Below are 24374 nucleotides of genomic sequence, written 5' to 3' on the forward strand. Positions count from 1 at the left end.
CGGGGCTTGCACGGGTTGAATTATGGGGGGGCGCCCAGATGTGGCCGGGGTAGGGGCGTGTGCGCGGTTGTAAGTGGGGTCGTCCAGATGTGGCGGGGATGGGAGCGGCCGCGCGCCCAGCCGTGGTACGGGGGAGGGGGGCGCGCGCCCAGCTGTGCTCATGGGAGGGGCGAGAGCCCCCGCCCCGCCCGTGACGTCACCGGCGTTCTAATTCCCACCGTTGCCACGGGCGACAGACCCTCCGCCCCTCCCCTCCCCGCGCCGCTCCGTTCCTCCCCCGCCGCTACTTCCTGTCGCGCGCTCCCATTGGCCAGCGCCGCCGCCGATCCGTGCCATCCCTCTTTCCCATTGGTCGAAGCCTGGCTCCGCCCCGCCCCACCACCCTGCTTATGCCCGGCGCCGCGGTTGTTCTCGGCCGGCAGCGCCCAACGGCGGGGTCGAGTTGGGCAGGGGGGCGGCTCGGCCCGGTCTGCCGGGGCTTGCTCCGCGAAGTGGGGGTGGGTTGGTAGAGCTGTGGGGTTTGCCCCCCCAGTTGAGGCATCTCTCTGAGTCAGTTCGAGGGCGTTGGGGGTCTGTGGGGTTTGCCCCCTGTCCTCCGGGGTGGCAGGCTGTTGGGTGTGGGGGGGGGCCGCAGCAAGCGGGGGCTAGCGGGTGTTGAAGCCCCCAGCCAGGCCAGAGCTGGGCTCAGGAGCCCCTGGGGGCTGGCAGGGTGTGGGGCTAGGCCGGGAGAAGCGGAGCGGCCCCAGGTAGGGACACCAAGCCCCAGAGCCAGCCGGTGAGGTCAGGCAGGAGCCCCCAGTGTGGGCCCACCCCCCACCCCACCTGTGGATGCGGCGTCCCTGGAGATGATGCCACCTGAGGAGGAGAGCTTGGATGGTGGCGGGGACAGGGATGGTGGCCTCGTCCTCCTGCAAGGCCTGAAGAGCGGCAGCACCCGGAAGGTGAGGCACGGCCATGGGGTGCTGTGGGGGATGTGCAGGGTGGCAAAGCACCCAGCTGATGCTCTGTGGGGATGGTGGTCCATGTGGGTGGGGGTGCAGGTCTGTCCTGGCCATCAGGTGGTGCTGGGGGTATTGGGGCACAGCTAGGACCTGGTTGAGGAAGGGCTTGATGGGCAAATGAAATGTGGCAAGTAGCTCATCCCTAAGCAGCCCTACACAACTATCTCATGGCTCATCATTCTTCAGTGCCACTCCTTTATCACATCTTCCTCCGCTGGCTCAGTCTGCAAGCTTCCCAGCAGCTACTTTTAACCAAAATCTCCTGGATTTTGGCTTTTTTCTCCTTCCAGCACTGCCTGTCCCTCCTGTTGTTGTCGGAGGTACCCGACAGGGTGTTGCTCACTGATTAATTTTTTCCCCAGGTGCTGTCCATAAGGAAAGTCGGTACAACAGCAGCCTGGCCATGCCTGTGAGATGGGGCCAGTAGCTCCGCTGGCATCACTTCTTTAATTAGTAACAGCAGGGTGAAACCAGTGGGGCTTGTCCTCAGGCTGCCACTGTCCCAGCTGCTCAGCTTTCCATGCTGTCCCTTGGGTATCAGTGCATGCATGTTCCTGGGGTCAAGTGTTGCTTTTCGCAGGAAAAGATGAGTAAACATGAGTTTTTGGGGCTGTTTAAGTGTGCCTCCCGTTAGGTTTGTCCCCTGGGAGCCAGCTTTACAAACCTGCTGTGAGTTTGCCCTGTAATCTGAGCTCTTCTCACAAGTATGTAATTTTCAAAACTTGCTCTTCAGCAGAGCACTGCATTTCTGCAGCCCTTTGGCAAAAAACCCACAAACCCAAACACCTAAAACACCCCAAAACCCAGCAATCAAAAAAGCAGAACTCATCCAGGCTCTCTTTAGAGGTGTTTTTTTCCTGAATGAGGGCTGAGATTGCAGCCCTGGCTGAACAAGGATCAATCTGATCTTGAGTCACTTGAGCCTGGCCTCTGACTGCAGCTAAAGAGGTTGCAACCTTAAACCAGGTTGGAGTTTACTCAGGGTCTTGTCTAAATAGCAGGTGCTGCTTGTAAAGGAAGATTAGCTGGAGTTCTCTTCTGCTTTATATGAACATAAAGTTTATATATTTTATGGATGAACTGTTCCCTTATATAAGCAATTGGTTTACCCTGTCTGATGGATCTCTAGCACAGAGAATAACATAGGAAAATATTGCAAAACTTTTGGCGGGGGGTGGGAGGGGGGCTGGCAGGGGATATGTAGCATCTGTCATAACATGGTTATTTTTTAATTAAAAAAAGCACCTGATTAGACTTCCTATTAATGAGATCAGTTTTTAATTTAAAAGAAACTATCAATATAGCCTTCTAGTTGTGGGTTTGGTTTTGTGGTTTTGGTTTGTGGGTTTTTTTGTTTTACCCCGAGAGCATCAGGGGCTGTGGATGGGACCACTGTATGTTTGCTCCCTCGCAGGGGATCCTGAATGCTGCTGCAATAGTGATTCTTTATTTTTTTTTTTGCCAAGGTTCATGTACCGGGGCTGAAGATTTAATACATCTGTTTCCGGCTGGCGCCCTGCCCCAGCTTTCATGATGCCCTATGCCTCCCCCAGCTCCCTGGAGCAGTTTCACACTACTAAAATTCAAGCTATAGATGCAGGTTTTGCTGCTTAAAACCCCCAATCCCCCATATTTTTATTTCTCACCCCCCCCATTTTATTTTTCCTTCCTCTTACTGAGTGCATTAGCCAACAGTGAGGGCACTTCGCTGGGAAATTTAAAACCTTAATCCTCCACTCATTTGTTAAAAGGCTGTGTGATGTAACCATATTCTCAATAAAAGGTTTTAGAGGTTTTAGCTGGTAATGTCTCCCACAGAAAAACAGCTTGCAGCCGGAGTGCTTCATGAGATTAGTTTCATGATAGGGACTTTATATATAAATAGATGTTCAGGGAGCAAAAATGTTTGTTGTGACCTACTGGTTGTCTTCCAGTAACAGCCCATATTACTTTCTGAAATGCCCTTGTTTGGGAGGAGAAGGAAATTGTTGATAATCTTTTATGAAGGAGAATGTTAAAGCCTGCTTTTGTGTGTGGGGTAGTTCTCCAGCTTTTGTTTTGCTCTCTATCCCACAGGCTAATGCAGCTAAACGAGGGTCACTTGGCCACTTGTCCTGTGCTGGCCTGACTCAAACTTGTAGGTTGCGAAGAGGAATAATAATCCCAGTCGACAGCTCTGATTCTATCAAAATAGCTTATAGACCAGCATGGTTCTGGAAATAAAACGGGTGCTGAGAGCTTGATGTTTCAGTTACCTTATTTCTACAGTGATTTTTTTTTTTCCAGGTGCTGGATCATCTGTGCACTGGGAAACATCCCTTTTTGGGGACAAAGCTGTGTTAGGAAATACTGAGCCTGAGTGTGGATGAAAATAGGCACTTGCTTTTTTTTTTTTTTTTTTTTTTTTGAGTGGGAGGTGTAAACATTTACCAGGTAAAACCTGCAGGGCTGAGGTTGTACCTAGAGACCATGTACTCAATGCATAGAGTTGGGACCATGGATCAAGGGTATCTCTGTTAAAAGCAGTGTCAGCGCTTCCTAGAGCTGTGGAAATTGTTGTAATCTTCATCTGTTCTTTGTTCTGGTGCAAGAATTTTGCCCTAGCTTTTACTATTGAGAAAATCTTGATATTCCGGTGCATGCCTTGATGCAGACTTGAGTGGCTAAACACAGCTTGGACTTGACCAGCTTTTATGCAGTTGCCCACCTCTGCTTGAATTGTGCTTGATGGTTGGTCCTTGACCCTCCCAAGCACTGATCTTTGGCTCTTCATTCACCATCCCTGCTGGGGTTGAAGGCTTCCTGGGTGCAAGCCGTATGATTTCCTTGCACTTTAGCACCTCATACTCCTTAGTGTGCTGTTTTCTTTCATTGCATTGTGAGTGTAGACGGGTAGTGCTGGACAGGTTGGTTGATCCCTGACTTGGTGCAGGAGCTCATCACCCAGAACCCACTTAGCAGACAGCTCTGAAGACTGGGCGCCTTTAGGGTTAACAAGAAACCGTATCTAGCACTGGTGTGGATTTTAACAGTGCTTGTGAATCCTGGTCCTACCTAGAGGAATTGTCCTCTGAATGAGAAAACAGTTTGCAGATGAGATGAGTCCTGATGTCCAAAGGTTGCTGTGGCTCTGTCTGCAAGTGTGGCCCTTGTGGCTATCAGGTGTCAAACTGAGATCTTGGGCTTCTCTTGTAGCCTTGCTTGGCTTTGTCTTTGGCTTCAGAGGATTTTTATTATTCATTCTGTCAGTTCTCTCTGTGCATGGAAGCAGCACCTGGGGTGTCTTTTCTGGGAACTGCTGGGGTAGGAGGAGATGAAGTGGAGGTGAGAGACATAGGGAGCCAGGCTCCAGCAGAGCTCCTGCCACTTCCTCTTGAGGAGTGTATTTATGCCCTGATAAACCAACACCAGCAACTGATTGCTGTGAGGAGGGAACAAGGCAGCACTGGAGAGGTCAGATGAGAGAAATCCCAATGGGTTGTCCAACAAAAGGCTTGAACAATATCATCTTCCTTCCCTGGGAAAGCGTTAAATAGTAGTACTTTTGATGTCTTTTGACTCCCTTCCCTTAAAAAGCAGTAAGCTGTCAATTCCCTAGGAGGCATAACATAAAATTAAAACAAAATGATCCTTAAGGCTTTACGGAACATACGCAGCAGTCTGGGCACCTTTGCCAAATGCAGCTGGGCTACACTTAACATGTTTGTGGTGTCCACCATCCTCCAAGTTGGTCTGAGCAGTGAAAGCTGTGATGGGCCTAATCCTGCCATGAGACCTCAGCTATATCCATGAGCTCTGGTTGTCTGGTATCTAGCACGTCGCTCTGTGTTGTGAGACTGGGTCTGAGCCTGTGTTGTCTGACACGAGGTACCAGGACTGCGGTGCAGATGTGCTGCTGCCCGTGTGCAGTGAATGGTCTTAATGACAAATCTTGGGGCAGATAACCTGCTGTGATGGAAATAAAGTTATACCCTCACTGAGAAAGAGGGAATTGTGTGTAAAAATGCCTGACTGTCCAAAGCAGCAGCTCATCCCTTACATATTGCATTGCCTGGCACCAGGAGTCTGCGTGTTTGTATATGCACATGGCAGTGATGCAGGGCTGGCTGGTGCCCTGTTCCCTTTGCAACTTTCTCCTTGAACTTCCCTGTACTTGGGGATGTGAAGGTTGTCTCCTTGGTGGTGAGGCTGGCTGTAGAGCCTGTGTCAGCACCAGGTGATGATTCATCTCACCACTGCCGTATTATGGGTGTCTCCAGTCTCTGTGTAAATTAAACTTCTTTCGTTTCTCCTGCTATTCTGTGGGCACTTTCCAGCTGCTCTAATTGGCAGGAGTTCTGGTGACTGTTTTGTGGCTAAAGCTGGTCTTGGAGATGACGCAGCTTGGTCTGTGCTACAGCAGGTGGGCTGTGGAGCACCTCCTGTGATCCAGCCAAGCCCTGCAAGTATATAGGAGCTTTTGCTGCAATGCCCATTGAGGCTATAATTTAACTCCCAGCTACAGACCCCTTTCTCATTTCTCTGAAGAGAGCTATGCCTGGCTCCTACCAGCACGCTCCTGGTCTATGCCTGTTCCTCTGGGCAGGGATGCAGGAGCCCCTTAAGCAATTGGATCTGCATCTCTGTTTCTCTCTTGCTTATGGCTTTACCAGCATGTTCTAGGATTGTGTTTTCCCTTATCACAGTAACAGCTCACAGTCATCCTTAGATTGCTTCATACACTTAAGTTTTGCTTTTGCTCAGTTGCTGGAAGCAACTGCAGTTCTAGCAGAAACCAAAGAGCAGAAATCAGTCCCTTTATGCATGGCTTTGCCCTTTGGACTTGCTGGCATACACCTCTCCTGACAGGTGATTAGGTTTTTCTGTCACTAGGGCTGGGAGGCAGTGGCCTTGTTTTGGCACCAGGGTCACAAATAATGGTATAGGTGTGCCTTGTCTCCCAAGACATATCCAGGCTTCATTTCCTGGAGATGTGAAGTGCAAAGTACACTTGGTGATCATCTCTAAACACTTGCTGCCTGAGGACTTGCTTATAGAAGGAAATGTAACCATGTAATTGCCCTATTTAACAGCACAGATGGGTGCTCTTGAACTGGAAGAGGTGTTGGGGAGCTGGCACCACCATTACGTCATTGTGTTCTCTGCGAAGATAGACTTTGAGTTGGCAGAAGCCTTGACATCCCTTAAAGGGGATCTGTTTGTCTTGGCCTCCTCCGGAAAGGGTCTTCTGGCCTTTTCCCTTTTCTTCCTTATGTGGAAGCATTGGCTGAGCACTTTCTGTAACTCTCTCATCTGCCTGTGCAGAGGGTTGAACACAAGGTTATTTGGCAAATGTCTTTGAGCATAAAATGGCCTTGCTACAATAATACTGGCTGTAATCCTGCTTTGTCAGAGGCAATAAACTTCAGAACCGGACACAACTCGTATAACTTAATGATGCACACCTCATTCATTTTCATGGCTTTCTTAACATATGCTGTCCTCTGTGTACATACAAGTTGTGCTGTTCCCTGTCTGCTGCACAATTTATGGCCCCTTACTGGAAGACTTAGGTCCTTGCTTTCCTTTTGTAAAAGCTTTAAACTAGGAAGGTTAAGAAATCTCATGTTTGACCTGCCAGCTCCTTAAGCACCCAACTCTACTCTTCCGCTGATTTCCCTATGCGCACCCCAAAGCCCAAGAGGCTGTTGAAATAACACCTCTTTGAGGTCAGCTCTCAATGGGTTGACCTCAAAAACTTGTGCAAAGAAGAGTTAAGCAAGGAAGATGCCTTTTAAAAATGAACACTAGGTTTTGGTGGGGCTTTTTCCCTTCGCACCCCCTACGTAAGGCATGCTTATATCTGTCACCACTTTAGAAACTGTGCTGTAGTTTTTAGCTTTTGAGTGCAACTTGGAGAGTATGGGTACAGGCCAAGTGTTGGCTTCCTTTAAACATAAGCTGTTGGAGGATGGGCATGCTTGCCTCTTGACTCCATCTCCCCTGTCTACCTTTTGATTTAAATATGGCTCTTTTTTTGCTTGTGGTGGTGTTTACTTTCATATGTAAGTTAGCCTTGGCTAAGCATGTTATTCTGGAGCTGAATTTTCTTCTTGCTCCTATATTTGTGAAATAACATCATTTCTGCAATGCTTCAGGAGCAGGTGCAGCCTAGGCTTGATTGTTCCCCATGGTGGCCTTGGCATTGGTCCATGGCAGCCAGGGATGATGCTTTGGGACTGATGGCAGATCTTCTTTTGGAGAGATATGCTGCAGTCCCATGGGTTACTGCACTTCCCCAACTTCATAAGGGGTGAGGAGCAAAGCAAGGTGCGGGGAGATCACATGAAGTCCCTAAGGGCAGCAAGTCTCAAGATCCTGACTTGACATCCTCACGAGGCTTTGGTATTACATTAGGTGCTCTAATACCTGACTTTCTGGTACCTTTTTGCTGTTGGCTTAGGAGCCTGCATGGGAATTGATAACTATCTCATTAAATCAGATTGAGAAAACACTGTTCAGAATGGGGTGGGGGCAGGGGGGAACCTTGCAGCTTTACAGATGGCTTAGTGTCTCCTAGAGGAAGATGTTTAGGCAAATCCAAATGCCATGACGGCCTGGATGTTGTCAAATCATGTTTGGTCCCCAGCTACCTCAGGGCTTGCAAGTGTTCCTGGAAGGTAGCTCCTCTGTGGCCCTGAAGAAAGATGAGGTGATTAACAGTTATCAAAGCTGCTCTGTTTGCATGCTTGAGAGGGTTCGTGTTCATTAGCTTTGACGCTGGTGGTGCCTTGAATTTTGCCTCTTGGTGTTGTCTGAAGCTAGGCATGGGAGAAGTGGGGAGCGGCCAAGTCAATTAAATAAACCCCAGAATTGGTTTTGCAGTGAAGAGGTTTTAACACTGAATATCTTGAGGAGCCATCCTAGCATCTTTTCATACCACTCTGCATCTTCTTTCTTAATTTCTTCTTGTCTTGTCACCCAACAAGGCAGTATTCATGGACCTTCTCTATGGCTTTAGATAGTCTTTCCATCCATGTGCCTCTTCCATCATCTCTTACCTGCAGCTTCCTCTGGCCTCCTGCCCATGTATTCAGGTAGTCTTTGCCACCTGCTGCCCCTGCTCCGCCCCCCCCCCCCCCCCAAAAAAAAAAAAAAAACCACAAAAAAAACCCCACCAAAACCAACAAAAAAACACCACCCCAAAACAAAAAAAAAAACAACCAACAAACCAAACAAACAAAAAAAAAAAACCAACAAACTATCTTCAAATCCTCTGACTGCTTTCAAGCAAACCTTTGCAGGAAGTGTGAAGGTCTCAAAGGTGATGAAAGCTCCCGTAGGAAGAGCTGGAGGCAGAGAAAAGGTGCTTTCCACCTCCAGCAGTTGCTACCAGGGTTGTTGAGTTTTGGATGGGTTTTTGTGGCTCTGGAGGCAGAAAGAGGGGGCCTCGATCCTGCTTGCTTACATGTATTTGGACATATTTGCATAAGCATTCGGCTCACATGTCTCTCGAGCTGACAAGCACACACAGCTTTTGTCTGTAAACCTGAGAGGCTGTTGAAATTTTAATAAACTCCATTTTTTTTCTTTACTGCTCCTTCTCCTTCCTTAAGCTTTAACTCCCATGTGTAGGTTAATGTCCTGCACTGTATGAAGAAACATCATTGAAGGCACAATGTTTGTAATCAGCCTTCAATAAAAGAAATACTTGTGTAGTACCTTAAACTACATCTACACAAGAAGCTCCTTTCTAAACAAGAATTTGATGCTGTCATCTTTGCTTTGAGAGCCTCTGGGTGCTCAGATTTGAATAGTGCAGATGTGGTTGGGTTGGGTTTTTTTCAAGGACCGTTTACAGTGATGACCCAGCTCTTTCTTGCTAGAGAAAACCTGGCATGGTCCCTTCTTGGGCGTCAAGGTGTGGGATTCCTCATCCTTTCCCTTTTTCTTCCAACTTCTGGATTTTTTCCCTGGCAAGCCAACAATGTGTGCGGGATGGGTGTGTTACCCCAACACAAATCCAGAAGCGGCGCTTCTGGATCAGCCTTTCATGTATTTGCTCCTGAGTGTCTCAGACACAAGATTTGTGCAGCTGTTGGAGTGTTTTCATTAACATCCCACTTAATTGCATTTCCAGAATAGTCAGTCTCATGCTTCCAGCTTCTTCCTTCAGTAATTTAAACAAATTATGGATTACTGTAAAGCACTAAGCCTGCAGATTTATGGACCAGATGAAGTGACCCTGATTCCTCAGTCTCCAATGTACCAATTAAGACCTCAAATCTTTCACTTAAATGAAAATGCTAATGTTAATCCCAGACCCTTTTTAAAGGGGGCACCACTTAGTGGTCTTCAAATATGAGAAATTAATTTTCAGAAAGCTGAAGTCCATGAAAATACAAAATTTTCCATTCCCTACTTGCTAATCAAAGCTAGTTGCATACTTTTTTGAGCAAGGATTTTTTTTCTTTTGTTGTAAGTCTAAAGGTTGTTGCTTAAAAATTAGACTTGAGTTGCAAGGAGAAACTTCCTTTGCGTCTCTCTAGGCTAGTGCTAAATGCAAACAGAGGAAAAAAAAAAAAAGGGTTTTTTTTCCCATTCGTACTTCCTCAGAAAAATCAAATAATCTGCTAAAAGCAAATTTTCCCAGAGTAACACTGGGACTCTACAGTGTCCTCTGAAGAGGTAACCAAGTGTTGCCATGGCTTGTTGGATTTGAGACTTTTGTGACCCATCTTGGAGGATGAGGTGATACCTGGTGAAGCCCACAGATCTCTACATGGATGAAATTAGCTGAGAAGGTGTTTTGGACAGAATGAGAGCAGGCACTGTTGGAGCTCTGTAGAGTCTCTTGAGTGGTGAAACCCTTTCTTGCTGTGGAGGCAAGAGGCCCACCAGTAGCAGTGGAGGGAAAGCACTGGGGAGAAGGGTAAGACTGATATGCTTAGCTAACAGGTTTTCTAAGGGAAGCAAGAGTGTGAAATAGTGGCTTTGAGGGATTTCTTTTAGTGCTACAGTGGATCTTGATACGTTCTTGGAGGGATCTGCCTGTGCTTTGCACTGGTGTATGAAGAGCAGGCTTGGAGGTCTTCATCCTCTTAAACTACCCAACCTTGTGCCATCCCAAACAGGTGCTGTGTTGTTGTTTTGGTTTTTTTTTTTTTTTATCCAGGGGTCTTTTAGAGGCTCATTTCATCCATTTGAACCTCTCCTCGCACATCTTCTTGGACAGAGCTTTTGTGGCCCTGGATTCGGAGACCCTCCTTGTGGCAACCTCACTGCTTTGGGCATCCCATAATAACCTCTTGCCCTTGTGAGACAGAGGGATATTGCTGTCTGTTATTTCCTGAAGTCGGAGATTAAATGTTTCCCTGTCTGCAGAAAGTCCAAGCCAAAGCCAAGGAGGGAGGCAGGGATGGAATTAATTTACTGCTTTGTACAACTCATTTCTCCACCCCCATGAACTCTTGACTTGCTGCCTGCACTCAATCCCCTAGAGCCAGCAGGAGATGTGAGCACATATAGACATAGGGTCACATCTGTTCCTGAGCTTGAGGGTTATATTGAGCTCATCTGCAGCCCCTTGGGTCTTATCTTGTGTCTGGATGGCGAGACCCTGGGAAGGAGATGCTTAGTTCCTGTTCACAGCTGCGTTTGGGAAGCCTTGCTTAGAAAATAAATCGCTGTAAGCAACATGTGGTATTAGATAGTAAACCCTTTATTTCAAACGAAATGCTGAAAGTGCCAGTTTTAATCCCCAAATGGTGGTTGTTTGCTTTTTTTTTTAATTCGTTGGTGAGACCCTGCCCCTCTCTCTCAGCAGGGCTGTGATCCCTTTGCCCAGACCCAGCGCAGCAAACTGCAGCATCGCCGGGCACGGATTAACCAGCAGATCAACAAGGAGATGAGGATGCGAGCGGGGGCAGAAAACCTCTTCCGGTGAGTCCTGGTCCCCAGAGCATCCCTCTGGCCCAGGGATCTGGCTGGAGGTGAAAATATGGCCTTGATGTCTAGGAGGCAGGTGATGCTGGTACTCCCTTGGCTATGGTTGGGGTTTGCTGAGCCCTCTCTTGACTTTGCAGTATTCATGCTAGAAATGCCTGCTCTCCATCTGGTGCAATGCTAATGCTCTGCATTTTCATGAAAAATGATGACTTCAATGCCCTGAAAGACTGGTACAAAGCAGGATGTGAGCAGGTGGAATAACGGAAATAAATGTTTAACTAGGATTGAGTTTAGACACCTGAGCTCCTGTCTGATAACCCCAGCAAGTAGATCAAATCCAGCTTTAGTTCTAAAAATCTATAAAAAAGCACAGTTGCAGTGCTTCCACTGGAGCAGAATCTGAAAATTCAAGTATGTCTTTGCAGATGGGCACAGTCCAGTGGGTCTTCACCCTGTTGAAAGATGCATTTATGGGATGGCACCTTTGCATGGCTTTTAGATAGCAGCTGGTCCAGCCGAAATGGAGCCAGTGCATTACTGTCTTCCCCAGCAGGGTGTTCATGATGCAATTGCATTATTATTTACATTTTTTGCATGCAATTGTGTGCTATTTTATTTTCTTGTTAACCCAAGGATGATCTTTCTTTTGTAGCTCTTGTGTGTATCTCATGTTCCTGTAGGATACTGGAACACGTGCAGAGTGGGCAGGTCTGTTAATATAAGAACATATAAGGCTTCCCTAAAATAGTTTTTTGGCCTGTTTTGCCTGTTTGATATTTTTGTTTTTCCCCAATAAAATAAAATTGATATTTTACTTCTGAATGTGAATGTTTTAATCAGTTGCATGTTCATGTTGCACCTGGAAGAAGGGAGTAATAGTTGCTCCACCAAACTATAGGAAGAAATGGTATTTTACTGGTGGGTGAGGACAGTGTGGCTTCCTAGGGGAGGCAATGTTACAACTCCCATACTCTACTGCTTCAACCAGGCTGCCGTGCCTCATCTAATTTAAAAAAAGTCATGAAATCCCAATGTCTGCTGCTCCATGTGACTCCCTTTTATTATAAAAAATTAGGAGAAAATGTGCTGGCTCAGCAGAAATGTGCCCGGCTGCAGTTTTAGTGTGAACAGCGGGAATCAGAGCCACGTGCAGGGGAGTGAGCAAAAATGTGATGCAAAACACATCTTAATTACTCGGCCAGGGAAATGCACTGATGGGGCTTTTTTTTCTTGTTGTTGTTGGATGAGCAGTTTGAATGTCCTTTCATAGCAGCCAATTTTCCTCCCTCCCACAAGTCCACTTTGCAGCTGGGTAAAGTAATAATGTGGGTTTCTGGGCGCTATGGTTCTCAGAGCTTATGAAACAGGAAATCTGGGGGGGAGGCAGGAATCAAGCTTGTGCATGAGATTAAAGGTTGGGGGGGATGGTATGTTGTAAGTCTAAAGGTTATTGCTTAAAAATTAAAGACTTGAGTTGCAAGGAGAAACTTCCTTTATGTCTCTCTAGGCTAGTGCTAAATGCAAACAGGGGGATAAAAGCTGCGGGTTGTCCAGCCTGGAGTAGTGTTTGCAGCTGAACTTGTTGGTTTCTTTGCCTCTGAAAAAAAAAAAAAAAACAACCAAAAAAACCCACAAAAAAACAAACCCCAAACCCAACTCTGAATGCTTTAAAAAAATAATCTCCCAAACTGTTCTGTTCAGCGTATCAGTCTCCTTTCCTGGAGAGGTTGTCGTGAATGGTGTGTTGGAAAAAACGCATGTGGTGTTTGCTCAGTTAAGAGGGTTTGTTTGCTGGATAAATAAATGGGTAGAGGCAGCGGAAACCTTTTCCTTTCTTGTTCAAATACTGGTGCTGAGCAAAGCAATCTGGGAGATAAAGGTGTTGCCAACTAACCAGTTTCTTTAAAAGAAAGCAAAAAAATAGATCAGAAATCTCTTTGGTGTTAACTAAGCAAACAGCTGATAACTTCACCGAGGAGGCTGATGGAGACACGTAGCCTCAGCTCTTGCTCCTTGCTCCGGGCACGGGCCGGGCCGTGAAAGCCTCACTGCAGGTTTGCTCACAGAAACAATTGAGTGATTCCCTAAATTACCTCTCTGAGAGGTACTATGCTCTTAATTGCTGCGTGTGGCTCTTGTACAGTGCAAACTGAGTGCCCCAATGTGACTTTGGGCTTTACAGCCTTAACCTGGTGGCAAGTCGTGGAAACACTTGCATGTGCATGCAAAATCCTGCAGAGCAAAATTGGGCTTGACTAAGTGCTATGTCCTTTCTACTGCAGAGCAGGGGTGAAAACACTGGTCAGAAACATATCATGTATGTGCAAGTGTTGCCTTGGTGTTGCTGGGTTGCAAATCAGCACAAATCAGCTTTCAGTAATATAAGAAATTAAAAAATTACTGTTGCCAGCTAGGGGCAAGACAGGGAAATTCTTTAGTTCATGTTGAAGGAAAATTGTAGCAACAGTAGTGATGCACCCATGTCTTGGAGGTGTTGTGATGTGTGGAGGACTAGAATAGCAACTAAACATTGGTTTATGTGGAAAGAAGGTGATTACTGTGCTGATAGCAGAATAGCAAAAGTGCTGAAGGATGTTTCATTGGAAGCAGCCGCAGAGATCTTGGGACCTGCTGTGGTTTTGCTTTTGTTGTTTAGAATAAATAAAAAAAAGCATTGGTCTTGGGAAATCCCAGCAAAGGGTACTCAGGACAGTTGATGCTGAAGGACCAGCATCTTAAAAAGAAAACAGCATAGCTCCTTCTACTACCCTGAGCCAGGTCAGGGCAAAGCCCTGATGGGATGCTATCCACAAAAAAAAAAAAAAAAAAGTCCAAGGCAACATCCTCTGCAAAAGCTGGGGGAAAGTGGTGCCCTGGCCAAGCAGACCTTGTGCATGTGGTGTTTTTCCTGGAGCCTGATGTGATTTAGCATGAGCAGCCAAAGCCCCTTTCAGCTCTGGGTTATCTCTCCCTACTTTCCTTCAGAGCAGATAAGAGGGGTATAATCAGCCTGGGAGCTTGTCTTGCTCCAGCAGGCAGCTGAAATCAATCCTTGATGTTTACATCTCCTGACATGCATGAGCCCGGAAGGGTCCAGCTCTACCAATGGGTGAGCACCAGAAACCTCTCTTGCAGAGGGGTTGTTTGCACCCAAAATAAGTTGGGTTTTTTTTTTCTTCCTCAGACCCAACTATAAACCACTTTTATTTGATGTGGGTGAGGACCTTGAGTGCTCATAGCCAAATCTGAAGCTGCACTGGAGGGTGGGTGCATGGATGGGCAAGGGGAAGGCCGCTCTGGGGCAGAAATAACAGGCTCATCTGAGCAGGGTGCAGCACTGTAATGAGATTTGCCTGGCCTTGACCTCCACGGCACAGTGATCTGGATGCTCTGAATTCCCCGATCCTAAAAGTCTGAGAGAGATGGGGTGGTTCAGGCTGGAGAAGAGAAGGCTCCAGAGAGACCTTGCAGCCTTCCAGTACCTAAAGGGCACTTACAAGAAAGACAGGGACAGGCCTTTTAGCAGGGCCTTTAGTGGTAGGACAAGGGCTAATGGCTTTAAACTAAAAGAGGGTAGATTCAGACTAGATATAAGGGAGAAATCTGTTACAATGAGGGCTGTGAGACACTGGACCTGGTTGCCCAGAGAGGTGGTAGGTGCCCCATCCCTGGAAATGTTCAAGGTCAGGTTGGGTGGGGCTCTGAGCAACCTGGTCTAGTGGGAGATGTCCCTGCCCATGGCAGAAGTTTTGGACTAGATGACCTTCAAAGCTCCTTTCCAACCCAAACCATTCTATGATCAAGTGCAGAGCAAGAAGCATGGTTCTGTGGGAAGATTTGGATAGATGCACACGGTATTGCGCTGCTGGATAACTTAATCTCTATCGGTGCAATCAAGTGGTGATAAATAAAGGCATTGATGAAATGGGAGAGGTTTGATCCCCATGGTTTCGTCTTGCAGGGCCACCAGTAACAACAAGGTCAAAGAGACTGTTGCCCTGGAGCTGAGCTACGTGAACTCCAACCTGCAGCTGCTGAAGGAGGAGCTGGAGGAGCTGAACAGCAGCATGGATGTGTACCAGAATGACAGGTACACCAGGCAGCCAAGCCAGGCAGGCAGCTGCTTGTGGTGTTGGAAGAGCAGCTTGCTCGGTTGGGATTTGATTATTAGTACTGTTGTTGTCGTTATTACTACTTTTTTGCTCTTTCTGAGAGCAAGGCAGCCTTTCAACTTGCACCCGTTGTTTTGCCTTCCTGCTCTGCAGAGGGTTTGGCCTCTGGCAGGGACCACAAGGTGGTGGCTGGAGAATAGGAGAGGACTTGGGCATGGGCTAGGCTTGCTGGAAAAAGTTTTTCATTCTGGGAACATCGGTGTTTCATTTATAGAGCTGCAAGGAGAGCTAACTCAACAGCTTTTCCTAGCAGATACTTAGATATTTGGGAATGAATGGGTACACCCTTTGGACACTGGTGTCCCAAAGCAGGAGGAATAGCAGGAATCATCTTCACTTGCATCACCCCCCTTTCCTGAGCATCCCACCGGAGCATGAGTTTTTTCCAGGAGGTAAAATAAGGTATTTCGTGGAAGAAATTGAAAGTGTGGCTGCTCAGGTGCCCAGCCTTCTGCTTTGGCTGTTCTCAGAGCAGGCTACTCCCTGAATTATTTTCGCATCGAGGGTATTGGGTTATTTTTCTCTCTTTCTGAGGTTAGACCTTTTGTTAATTGAAATGCTGTGTTGCTTTGAAATGCTTACCCAGTCACCTTGATCTTGACTCACTGGTGCAATAATCCTAGCATGCTCACCAGCAGCAAACCAGTATGCCAGACTGGCTCAGCCATGCCATTTTGCTGGGTGAGAAAAGCAGAAATCCCTGAGGCAGAACATACCCGGGATGCTGCAGCAACGTGGGAGCCAGTGCCTCTCCTTGCCTTCCTGAGATGGATGGGTGGATGACACCAAGCAGAGTGGTGCGGTTGCCATGCCTGAGGGATGGGATGCTATCCAGAGGGACCTGAAAAGCTGGAGAAGTGGGCCCACGTGAACCTCATGAGATTCAGCAAGGCCAAGTGCAAAGCCCTGTGCTTGGGTCAGGGCAACCCCTGGTATCAATACAGGCTGGGGGATGAAGGGATTGAGAGCAGCCCTGTGGAGAAGGACTTGAGGGTACTGGTGGAGGAGAAGCTGGACACGAGCTGGCAATGTGAACTTACAGCCCAGAAAGCCAGTTGTGTCCTGGGCTGCATCCTGAGCAGTGTGGCCAGCAGGGCGAGGGAGGAGATTCTGCCCTTCTGCTTCACTCTGGGAGTGTTCCCCCGTGGAGCACTGCATTGGAGCATGTCCCGTCCTTGAACTTTGGGGTCCTCAACACAAGACAGACAGTGACCTGTTGGAGTGGGGCCAGAGGCGGCCACGGAAGGGCTGGAACACCTCTCCTGTGAAGAAATGCTGAAAGAGTTGGGGATTGTTCAGGCTGGAGAAGAGAAGGCTCAGGGGATACCTTCTTGCAGCCTTTCAATACTTAAAGGGGCTTATAAGAAAGATGGGGACAGACTCTTCAGCAGGGCCTGTAGTGACAGGACAAGGGGTGATGGTTTTCAAGTAAAAGATGGTAGATCCAGACTGGATGTGAGGAAGAAATCTGTTACAATGAGGGCTGTGAGACACTGGGCCAGGTTGCCCAGAGAAGTTGTAGAAGCCCAGTCCCTGAAAACATTCAAGGCCAGGCTGGACCAGGCTCCGAGCAACGTGGTCTGGTGGGAGATGTCCCTGCCTATGATGGGGGGTCAGACTAGATTCTGTGGTTCTATGTCCATCCACATGCTTTTCCTAGCGCATGGTTCTCCTTGAGGGAGGATTGCTGTGCTGTTGGGGGCGCACAGATATGCGAAGACCAGGAGAGCATCAGTGACTCCATCCTGTGGGTTGCTTCAATATTAAATGTCAGAGCAAGATGATGTGGGTATAGGTTTGTGGCATCCCCTATGGGGAGAAAGCTAAGGGAGCCCATATCTCCACCACCCTTGGGTGTTTGCTGCATTCAGAGGGCCTGTTACAGTCTCTGAATGTAATCCTGGGTGTTGATCCTTCTGTGCTAGAAGTAGGGATGCATGCAACATTTCCTGTGTTGTGTGCATCCTCCCCAAGTTTTTCCCTGTCAGGGTGGCTCGGCTTTTCTAACCTGCCACTTGTTTGCCCTGGTTTAAAAAAGAAAACAGCAGCAGCAGAAACCCCAAAACCCTGCCCAGGCCACACAAAAGCCCCTTTGTTTGCTCTAGGCATTGGATTCAAGCAGAAATCTTGTTAGGGAACGAGCAGTAATGGCTTTTCTGCACCAATTATAGTTCTTGAAGCTGTTTATTCAGTATGAACAGATGAAAATGTGGGTGCAACCTCTCTGCCCTGCTCCCCAGGTTCCTGCAACTTTCTTTGCCTCTTTGCATCCTTGGAGTAATGAGTGGTGCGCTATCAGCGGTTTCTGGAGGGTAACAAGCGGTGGCTGTTTTGCAAACCTGGCTTGGTCCTGCCTGATCAGCCTTCCATCTCGCTCACTGCCAAACTTTCTTGTCTCTTTAAACCAGTCCCCTGGGAGGCCAAGTGTCCAAGGACATGATCACATGGCTCTGTGCCAGGGCTGGGGACTTCCCCGAGGGATAGCTGGGTATCAGGGAAAGCGTTTGCAGAGCTGATGTGACCTGCAGGTGCCACGGCCGGTTCGTGTTCCCCATCTCTGTATACAGGAGCTGGATGATGGGTCCAGCTTTGGGGTTCTTCGCAGGGCTGTAATTTTCTGCATGCTCCAGGCTCTACTGCTTATACAGACAGTTTCTTTACTTCTTGGCAGCAGATAATTAAATTGCCTGCTAAATCCCCCAAAAGGTGGTCTTTCCTGGCTGTCATCCTGCAGCACTTCTTCCTCAGTGCTGCACAACTGCCCTGGTTTTAATGTTGAAAAACAAACCACTCCCAGCTGGGCGTTCCCAGAGTCATCATGAGCTTGTTACAATATCAAACGGGTTCTGCGATAGGAGCTATTATTAGATAACTGCTTTTCATAGAGGTAGAGAATTTCAATATCAGGTGCAGCGCTGCAGCCCAAGGAAGTCCTTGTCAGCACCAAAGCCCAGATTAGCACATAGGAAGTGGGTGAATCCATGACCTGTGCACATATCACGCCCAGTTCGCAAGGGTAATTAAAGTAATTTCGTTGCTGGAGCTTATTTTGTTACTACTGAATTTGTTATGGAGAGAAAAACAGAAGCCCATGGAATATGGGTGAAGGTTTCAGGTTATTTTCTTTGCACCTTTTCTTTTGCACTGCCATTCCCAACATCACATTGGAAAGAGCATCCTTCTGCTGTGTGTGCTTCGGTCCTGTTCTAGTTTTACCCTTTAATAGGGGCAGCACAAGCCCAGGGTAAAAAGCTGCTTCATTTTAGTCCCTGACACACAGGGTCTTTCCAAGGCTTTTAAACCAACCACCAAATAGGTTGCTGTCTTCTTCCAGTGAGTCCATCAGCGTCCCCATGATCCCTTTGGGCTTGAAGGAGACAAAGGAGCTGGATTTGCTGGCACCACTGAAGGTGAGCATTGGGGTTTTGCACACTTGGTGTGATCAATGGAGGGAAGGGACCAGGCACTGTGGGAGATTTTCAGCCGGTGGGTATGGTTGGGTGCTGCAGCAACTGCGAAACACCTTCTGTTTTGGAAGAACTGCAAAACATAAATTTATGGGGAGGAGCTGGACTTAAAACATGGGGAAAGCAAGAGATGAGGGTCTGGAGATGCTGGAGAGCAAGAGCTGGGCAATGGGGAGATGGTTTTCCCTGGTGCAGCTTTCCTTGTGGTGAGAGCTGGCAAGTTGCTTGAACAGAGTCACTTAAAATCACCCTTTAAATTGTGAAAATCTGTCTTGAAGCGTTACTTGGGTTTTTCTTTTCTTGTTTCTGCATCCAGGATTTCATCAGCGAACACTATGGAGAGGAGGGCATCTTATTTGAAAAAGAAATCAAAGAGTTCATGGAGCTGCGGCAGGTATGTGTCTCTTGATTGCAAAGTCTGGCTTTGGCTTGTCCAGAAACACTCATTGGAGGTGCCGCGTCTTGCTTTGGGGGTTCCCTCATCCTGTCTCCAAACTGCACCCTTATGCTTGTGTCTCAGGATGCGGGATTCCCACACTAGGAATTTGGTTCATAGGTTGCAAAATATTACAGACAATTCAGTAATTGTTCTTTTTCCCTGTGCTTGTCCCTGCTGACCTAGAACTGAACAATAACAGCAGTAAAAGTTGTTATCTATTGCCGGTTTATGAATATTAGTTCACCTCCAGCAAAGCTAAATAACTGCTCTCGCTCCAGCTAGCGCTTGGAGAAGAGGAAATATAAAGCAGTCCAGTAAAGGTGAATTTTCTCCTCTCCTACAAAACAGCTCTCATAAGTAACTTCATGTTTTGCCTTGCTGCGAAGCTTTGATCCAGGAGAGCGGAAAGAAAGAAGCTTCCTCAAGCCCTTGTGAAGGGCCTGATCCTGCTTTTCAGGCTGTGGGAAAGGAGCCCTGCAAAGCCAGAAGATGGGAAAAGGCTCGTGGTTAAAATTAGGCATTAGGAGAGCTCTGACCCTCCTCACTGTGCCAGGTCAGAAGCTCAAGAACTTTTTTATTAAGAGCAAAAAATCTTATTTCTTCCCTAGCATTTCTTTCATCAGACTTTGCATGAGTTTTTCTTAAAAAAAACCATAAAATAAAATAAATATTCCAGCTTGGTTTAGATGAGCATTGCCTCCAGCATGGTTACCAAGCTGCTGGCTCTGGATTTGGGTGCCCCAGCACCAAATTGGTGCCTCCCCAACCTTTTCTGTGGCTGAACTGGTGCCAGGGGGCTGCCTCCCACTGCTGCACAGCATCTCGTCTACTACTGATCCGATCCTATTGATCTAATAACTCAGGTGGATTTCTCTCCCCTGGGTTGCCCAGCATGTGCAGCTCCATAAATCTGTCATTTCCCCTTCTGTTTTCCCCCTCTTCCTACCCATGTGTCTCCTCTCCCATCCCTGCAGGCGATGCGCACCCCGAGCCGCAATGAAGCTGGGCTCGAGCTCTTGATGGAGTATTACAACCAGCTGTACTTCCTTGATAGCCGTTTCTTCCCTCCCACCAAAAGCCTGGGTGTCTTCTTCCACTGGTTGGTGCAGCTTTCCCTGTCCCACCTGGGGCATCATGAGTTGGGAGGGAGTTGGGACCAAGCCTCCACGAGTGGGTTCACTCCCTCTGCAGCGAAGTTGGGGCTGGTAGACAAGAGGAGTTGGGTTTGCTGTTGCCCTGGGTGGGTTAATTAAGGGAGTCAGGGGAAAGCAATTACCCCATGGGGTTGAGTCATGACGGAGACAGTAGCCGCAAGCCCATGTGGAGCGCTGAAAACCCTTCAGGATCCTCCTGCATCTGTGGGTGAGGACCGGGCATGGGCAGCTCTTGACTCTTCCCTTCCCCAGGTATGACTCCCTGACGGGGGTCCCATCCCACCAGCGGGCACTGGCCTTTGAGAAGGGCAGCGTGCTCTTCAACATCGGAGCCTTGCACACCCAGATCGGAGCGCGGCAGGACCGTGCATCCCTGCCGGGGCTCAACCAGGCCATCGATGCCTTTCAGAAGGCGGCCGGTACGTGGGTTCCCCCCTTCTCCAGCTTCCCGGGGGCATGCAGGCAGCATTTCCCTGGGGTGGGAATAGTCCACACCAGTGCAAGAAGGCGAGGGAGCAGTTGTGCAAAGAGGGATGAATACAGGTCATCTCCAAGGGGCCCCCAAACTAAGTGCAAGTTGGCACTGTGCTGCTCCTGTAGGTTATGAAGAGGAGCTGGGACGACCCAACAGACACCCAGAGGGCTCTCTGTTGGTACACAGCAGTAGGGGTGTCCTAGCTGGGGAGAGGAGAGATGCTGTGAGCATCTCATCTGAGGAGAGACCCTGTGAGCAGCTGAGCTAAAAAGGGACCCTGGCACTGCAGTCATCCAAGGGCTTTGGAGAAGAAAGCTGTGGGCACAAGGATGGTTCAGATAGCAAGGGAGGGAGCCCTGACCTGTGTACCCACCAGGTATGGTGAGATGTTTGATGTGCAAGCTGTGTTGCCAGCTCTTTTCCTCTTGCACCACTGGTGGTCCAAAAGTCTGACCCTCGTGCTTACAAGCCCAGTGGCTACCAGGAGCTTCTCCCGTGTGCAGGTGCCTTTAACTACTTGAAGGAAAACTTCTCCAACGCTCCCAGCCTGGATATGAGTGCCGCCTCCTTGAACATGCTGGTGCGACTGATGGTTGCCCAGGTCCAGGAGTGTGTCTTTGAGAAGATGACCTTGCTGCGTGCCCAACATGACTTCCTTGCCCGGCTGCAGCTCGCCCAGGAGGCAGCAAGGGTGAGCACCTTGGGGAGGAGAAGACTTTGTGGGGCTGTTACCACTGGAGAGGCTCCTTCTGTGGTCAGCCAAACTGCCCAGGAAAGGACAGCCTGCCATCACTGTCTCCTGATGGGTGTCCTACATCTCAACCCATGGCTTAGAAGTTTGTCTCTTGATGCCACACAGGTGGAAGATGTCTACTCGCTGGTGCACCAGACGATGACCCAAGCCCATGTGAAGGATTACGTTCCTTTCTCTTGGACCACCATGGTCCACGTCAAGTCAGAGCATTTCAAAGCCCTCTCTCACTACTTCGCTGCCATTGCTCTTTGTGACTGTCCTGGTGAGTGTAGTGCCTCAGAGGCAGCTGCTTGCTCAGATAAGTGCTGGCTGCACATGGTAGCCTGGTGTTTGGGAGGGACTGCAAAAAAAGAGAAGGGAGGCTTCCATAGGGTAGATGGATATAAACCCTAAAGTTTTGGGGACTCTCTGAGCTGCTGATCTTGCTTATTGACTCAGTGATTCATGCACAGGGCATATTTCCCCCATATTTCTGGTTTGCACAGTGGTAGCAAAGTCCTTTTAAGAAGGTTAGCAAAAAGGTGCTGTAGGGATGTCATCTGCTGTCCCCTTTTGAGACTGGGAGGGTAAACAGAAGGTCAGCTACCTGCTGGCCATGCATGCGCTGATGTCCTCAGCCAGGCATCCTCCAATGCAGGTGGGCCAGCTGGGGGCTTAAAAAAAAACAAAAACAAAAAAACCCCAACCCCCTCAAATTTAATTGCCAGCCTTGTGGCTGGCTGCTCTGGGAATCCCAGGGTGGTGGGGTGCTTGCAGCAGGGTACACGTGGCTGTGCCAGAGCCTGGCTGACGTGAATCTGTGGAGCCAGCTGGAGTGTGGATGTGGGATGTGACCTGTGATCTCGATCTGTGCCATCACTGGCACCCATGCAAGCAATTTCGGGTCAGGCAGAGGATCTGGGGGCAGGCAGCCAATGCGTGCTGTGTCCTGCGGTGCTGACCCGTCGCTTGGTGGGGTGGCTGAGGACAGGCTGGGAGCCTTTCTGGGGGATGGCTGCTGAAAGCAGTGCTGTGCCACCGACGGTGATGGCTGCCAGACTGTCCCAGCATCCTCCCCCGACTCCGGAGCCTGCCCTAAATCTTGCTGCCAGGCTTGTGCTGTGTGGGCGTTGCAGAAGCAGGATTGAGCAAGGAGAGCTGCTGGGGCTGTGACAGGAGAGAGTAGGGTGTCATGGGGCTGGAGCAGCTTAAAGACAGAAAACAGCAGAGGATGGGGATGCAGCTGTGTTTGAATGCGGTTACAGGGGACAGGACAAACTTTTCCCCTAATGTTTTGAGGCTGTTTGTCCTGGTAACCTTAGGTGCTGAAGGAAACAAATCTTCAAGAGATGCCTGATTTAGGTGTTCAGGTGTTTTTTTTTTTTTTTTTGCTCTATCCAGAGCATACTGTTGAGAACCCACATTTCTGCTTGCTGCCTCTCCCTGACCACCTTGTTCAGAATAACAAATCTTTTGCTCTTGTAACCAGCCGGCAATAAATTCCTTATGCTGCAGTTTAATCCCTTAGGGATGCTGGCACAGACAGGGCTGGCATGGGGAGAGCCAGCCCTGGAGCTGCCAGGTTCCCAGCGCACTGGATGCTAATGCCAGGGTGCTTACCAGGCTTTGGGATCTTCCATTTGGACCAACAAGTCCACAGAGCTCCCTGGAACCCTCTGAGTTGCTTCTTACTGCATTCTGCACCCAGAGAAGGAGGCTACCAAGCAACCCTGAGCTCCCTGTGAGCGAAAGGGGATTAGGAACAACTTTGGCTGGAAATAAAGGTGTAAAAAGCACATGTACAGAGCCCAGCATGGTGCTTGGAGCACCTGTGCAAGCTGTATTCATCTTGGTTTCTCCGTTGAAGGACCCACTTGATTGTACTGCAAGCTCCCTGCCCACGCAGGGGTCCCAGGCACAGCAAGGAGGGCTCATCTCCCAAATTACGCTTTAATCTGCTCTGCTCTTGTGTTTTAGTTGTCTGACTTGGCTCTGTGTCACTACCCTCCAGGTGGGGAAACCCCAGAGCTCTTTATTTCCAATGCTGCTTCCAGACCGGAGCAACAGAGGGAAGGAAGCAAGAACTGGATACCTCTGCTTGTGCACAGAACAAATCCTGCACTTAGTTTCAAAGCCTGGTGCAGCCTTGAATGTGATCACTCATCCCTTTCCCCATCAGTGAGGTCTTGGTTGTTGCAGGGTGTGATTGGGTGAGAGGAAGCTGCTGCTAAAGTTACTGGGGCCATGGGAATGTGGATGTGGCTTCCTGGTCCCCTTGTCCCCACTGCCATGGGGGTCTGGGTGGCCAAGCAGCGCCCTGACTTCTCTCAAAGCCCATCCCCACCCGTTTGTTTTACACAGTGGCATCTGATGCTGAACTGCCAGAGCAGGAGAAGGCTTTTATCCAGTTCCACGTCACCATGCCAGAGGGGCCATCGCTCCATGTCCTGCTGCAGGACCCCGAGGAGAGGAGGAAGCTGGGTAAGCACATCAGTGGGGGCAAAGCCCCCAGTTCTTGGAATGAAACCTCAATGCGCAGGCAGCGAGCCCCATTGTAACCGTAGCCTTGTAGGCATGGTCTCCATGAAGATGTATGATGAGCTGCTGGGGGAGGTTCTCCACCATGCAAAGACACCTTTTTGGGGGGCTTTCTTTGAAAAGAGCCTCTCTTAGGAAGGCAGGAAAACATCACAGTTCCCTATTAGCATGTTGAGGACCAACTCACAGCTTGCACCAACCTGTCCAGCCAAATTTGACAGTAAAACCTCAGGCGATGAGGCTTCCTGAGCCAGGTAGCATCACCCAATGCAGCATGGAGAAATCCGTAGGGACGCAGAGATCCTGAAAGCTCTTTGGCTTGGGCTTGTCCCTGACTTGGCTTGATAACAAGAAGACACAGCAGATGCCAGGGGGTGGCATTTTTAGCTGTATCAAAATGCTTGGGAAATGAGAACTTCCTCCCATGTGGATTTTCAGCTTCAGGGGAAAAACAAAGCGTTGCTTATT

At 48.7% G+C, this 24374-nt stretch overlaps 1 protein-coding gene across 4 annotated transcripts in view; it reads left to right on the plus strand.

The window, feature by feature from the left end:
- The first annotated feature begins 452 nt into the window (after nt 1-452).
- RHPN1 (rhophilin Rho GTPase binding protein 1) overlaps nt 453-24374 on the plus strand; it is a 42274-nt gene continuing 18352 nt past the window's right edge. Inside the window, exons 1-10 of one of the 4 annotated variants that reach the window (XM_080381113.1) lie at nt 453-941; nt 10804-10922; nt 14890-15018; nt 18435-18510; nt 18884-18961; nt 19981-20105; nt 20413-20579; nt 21139-21326; nt 21495-21651; nt 23730-23849. In XM_080381113.1, the coding sequence (XP_080237239.1) occupies nt 846-941; nt 10804-10922; nt 14890-15018; nt 18435-18510; nt 18884-18961; nt 19981-20105; nt 20413-20579; nt 21139-21326; nt 21495-21651; nt 23730-23849 (1255 nt within the window). In that variant the 5' untranslated portion in view covers nt 453-845. The other 3 variants (XM_080381111.1, XM_080381112.1, XM_080381114.1) reach the window with 3 other exon arrangements.

Source organism: Falco punctatus (assembly GCF_963210335.1).
Source record: "Falco punctatus genome assembly, chromosome: 3".
Taxonomy (NCBI): domain Eukaryota; kingdom Metazoa; phylum Chordata; class Aves; order Falconiformes; family Falconidae; genus Falco; species Falco punctatus.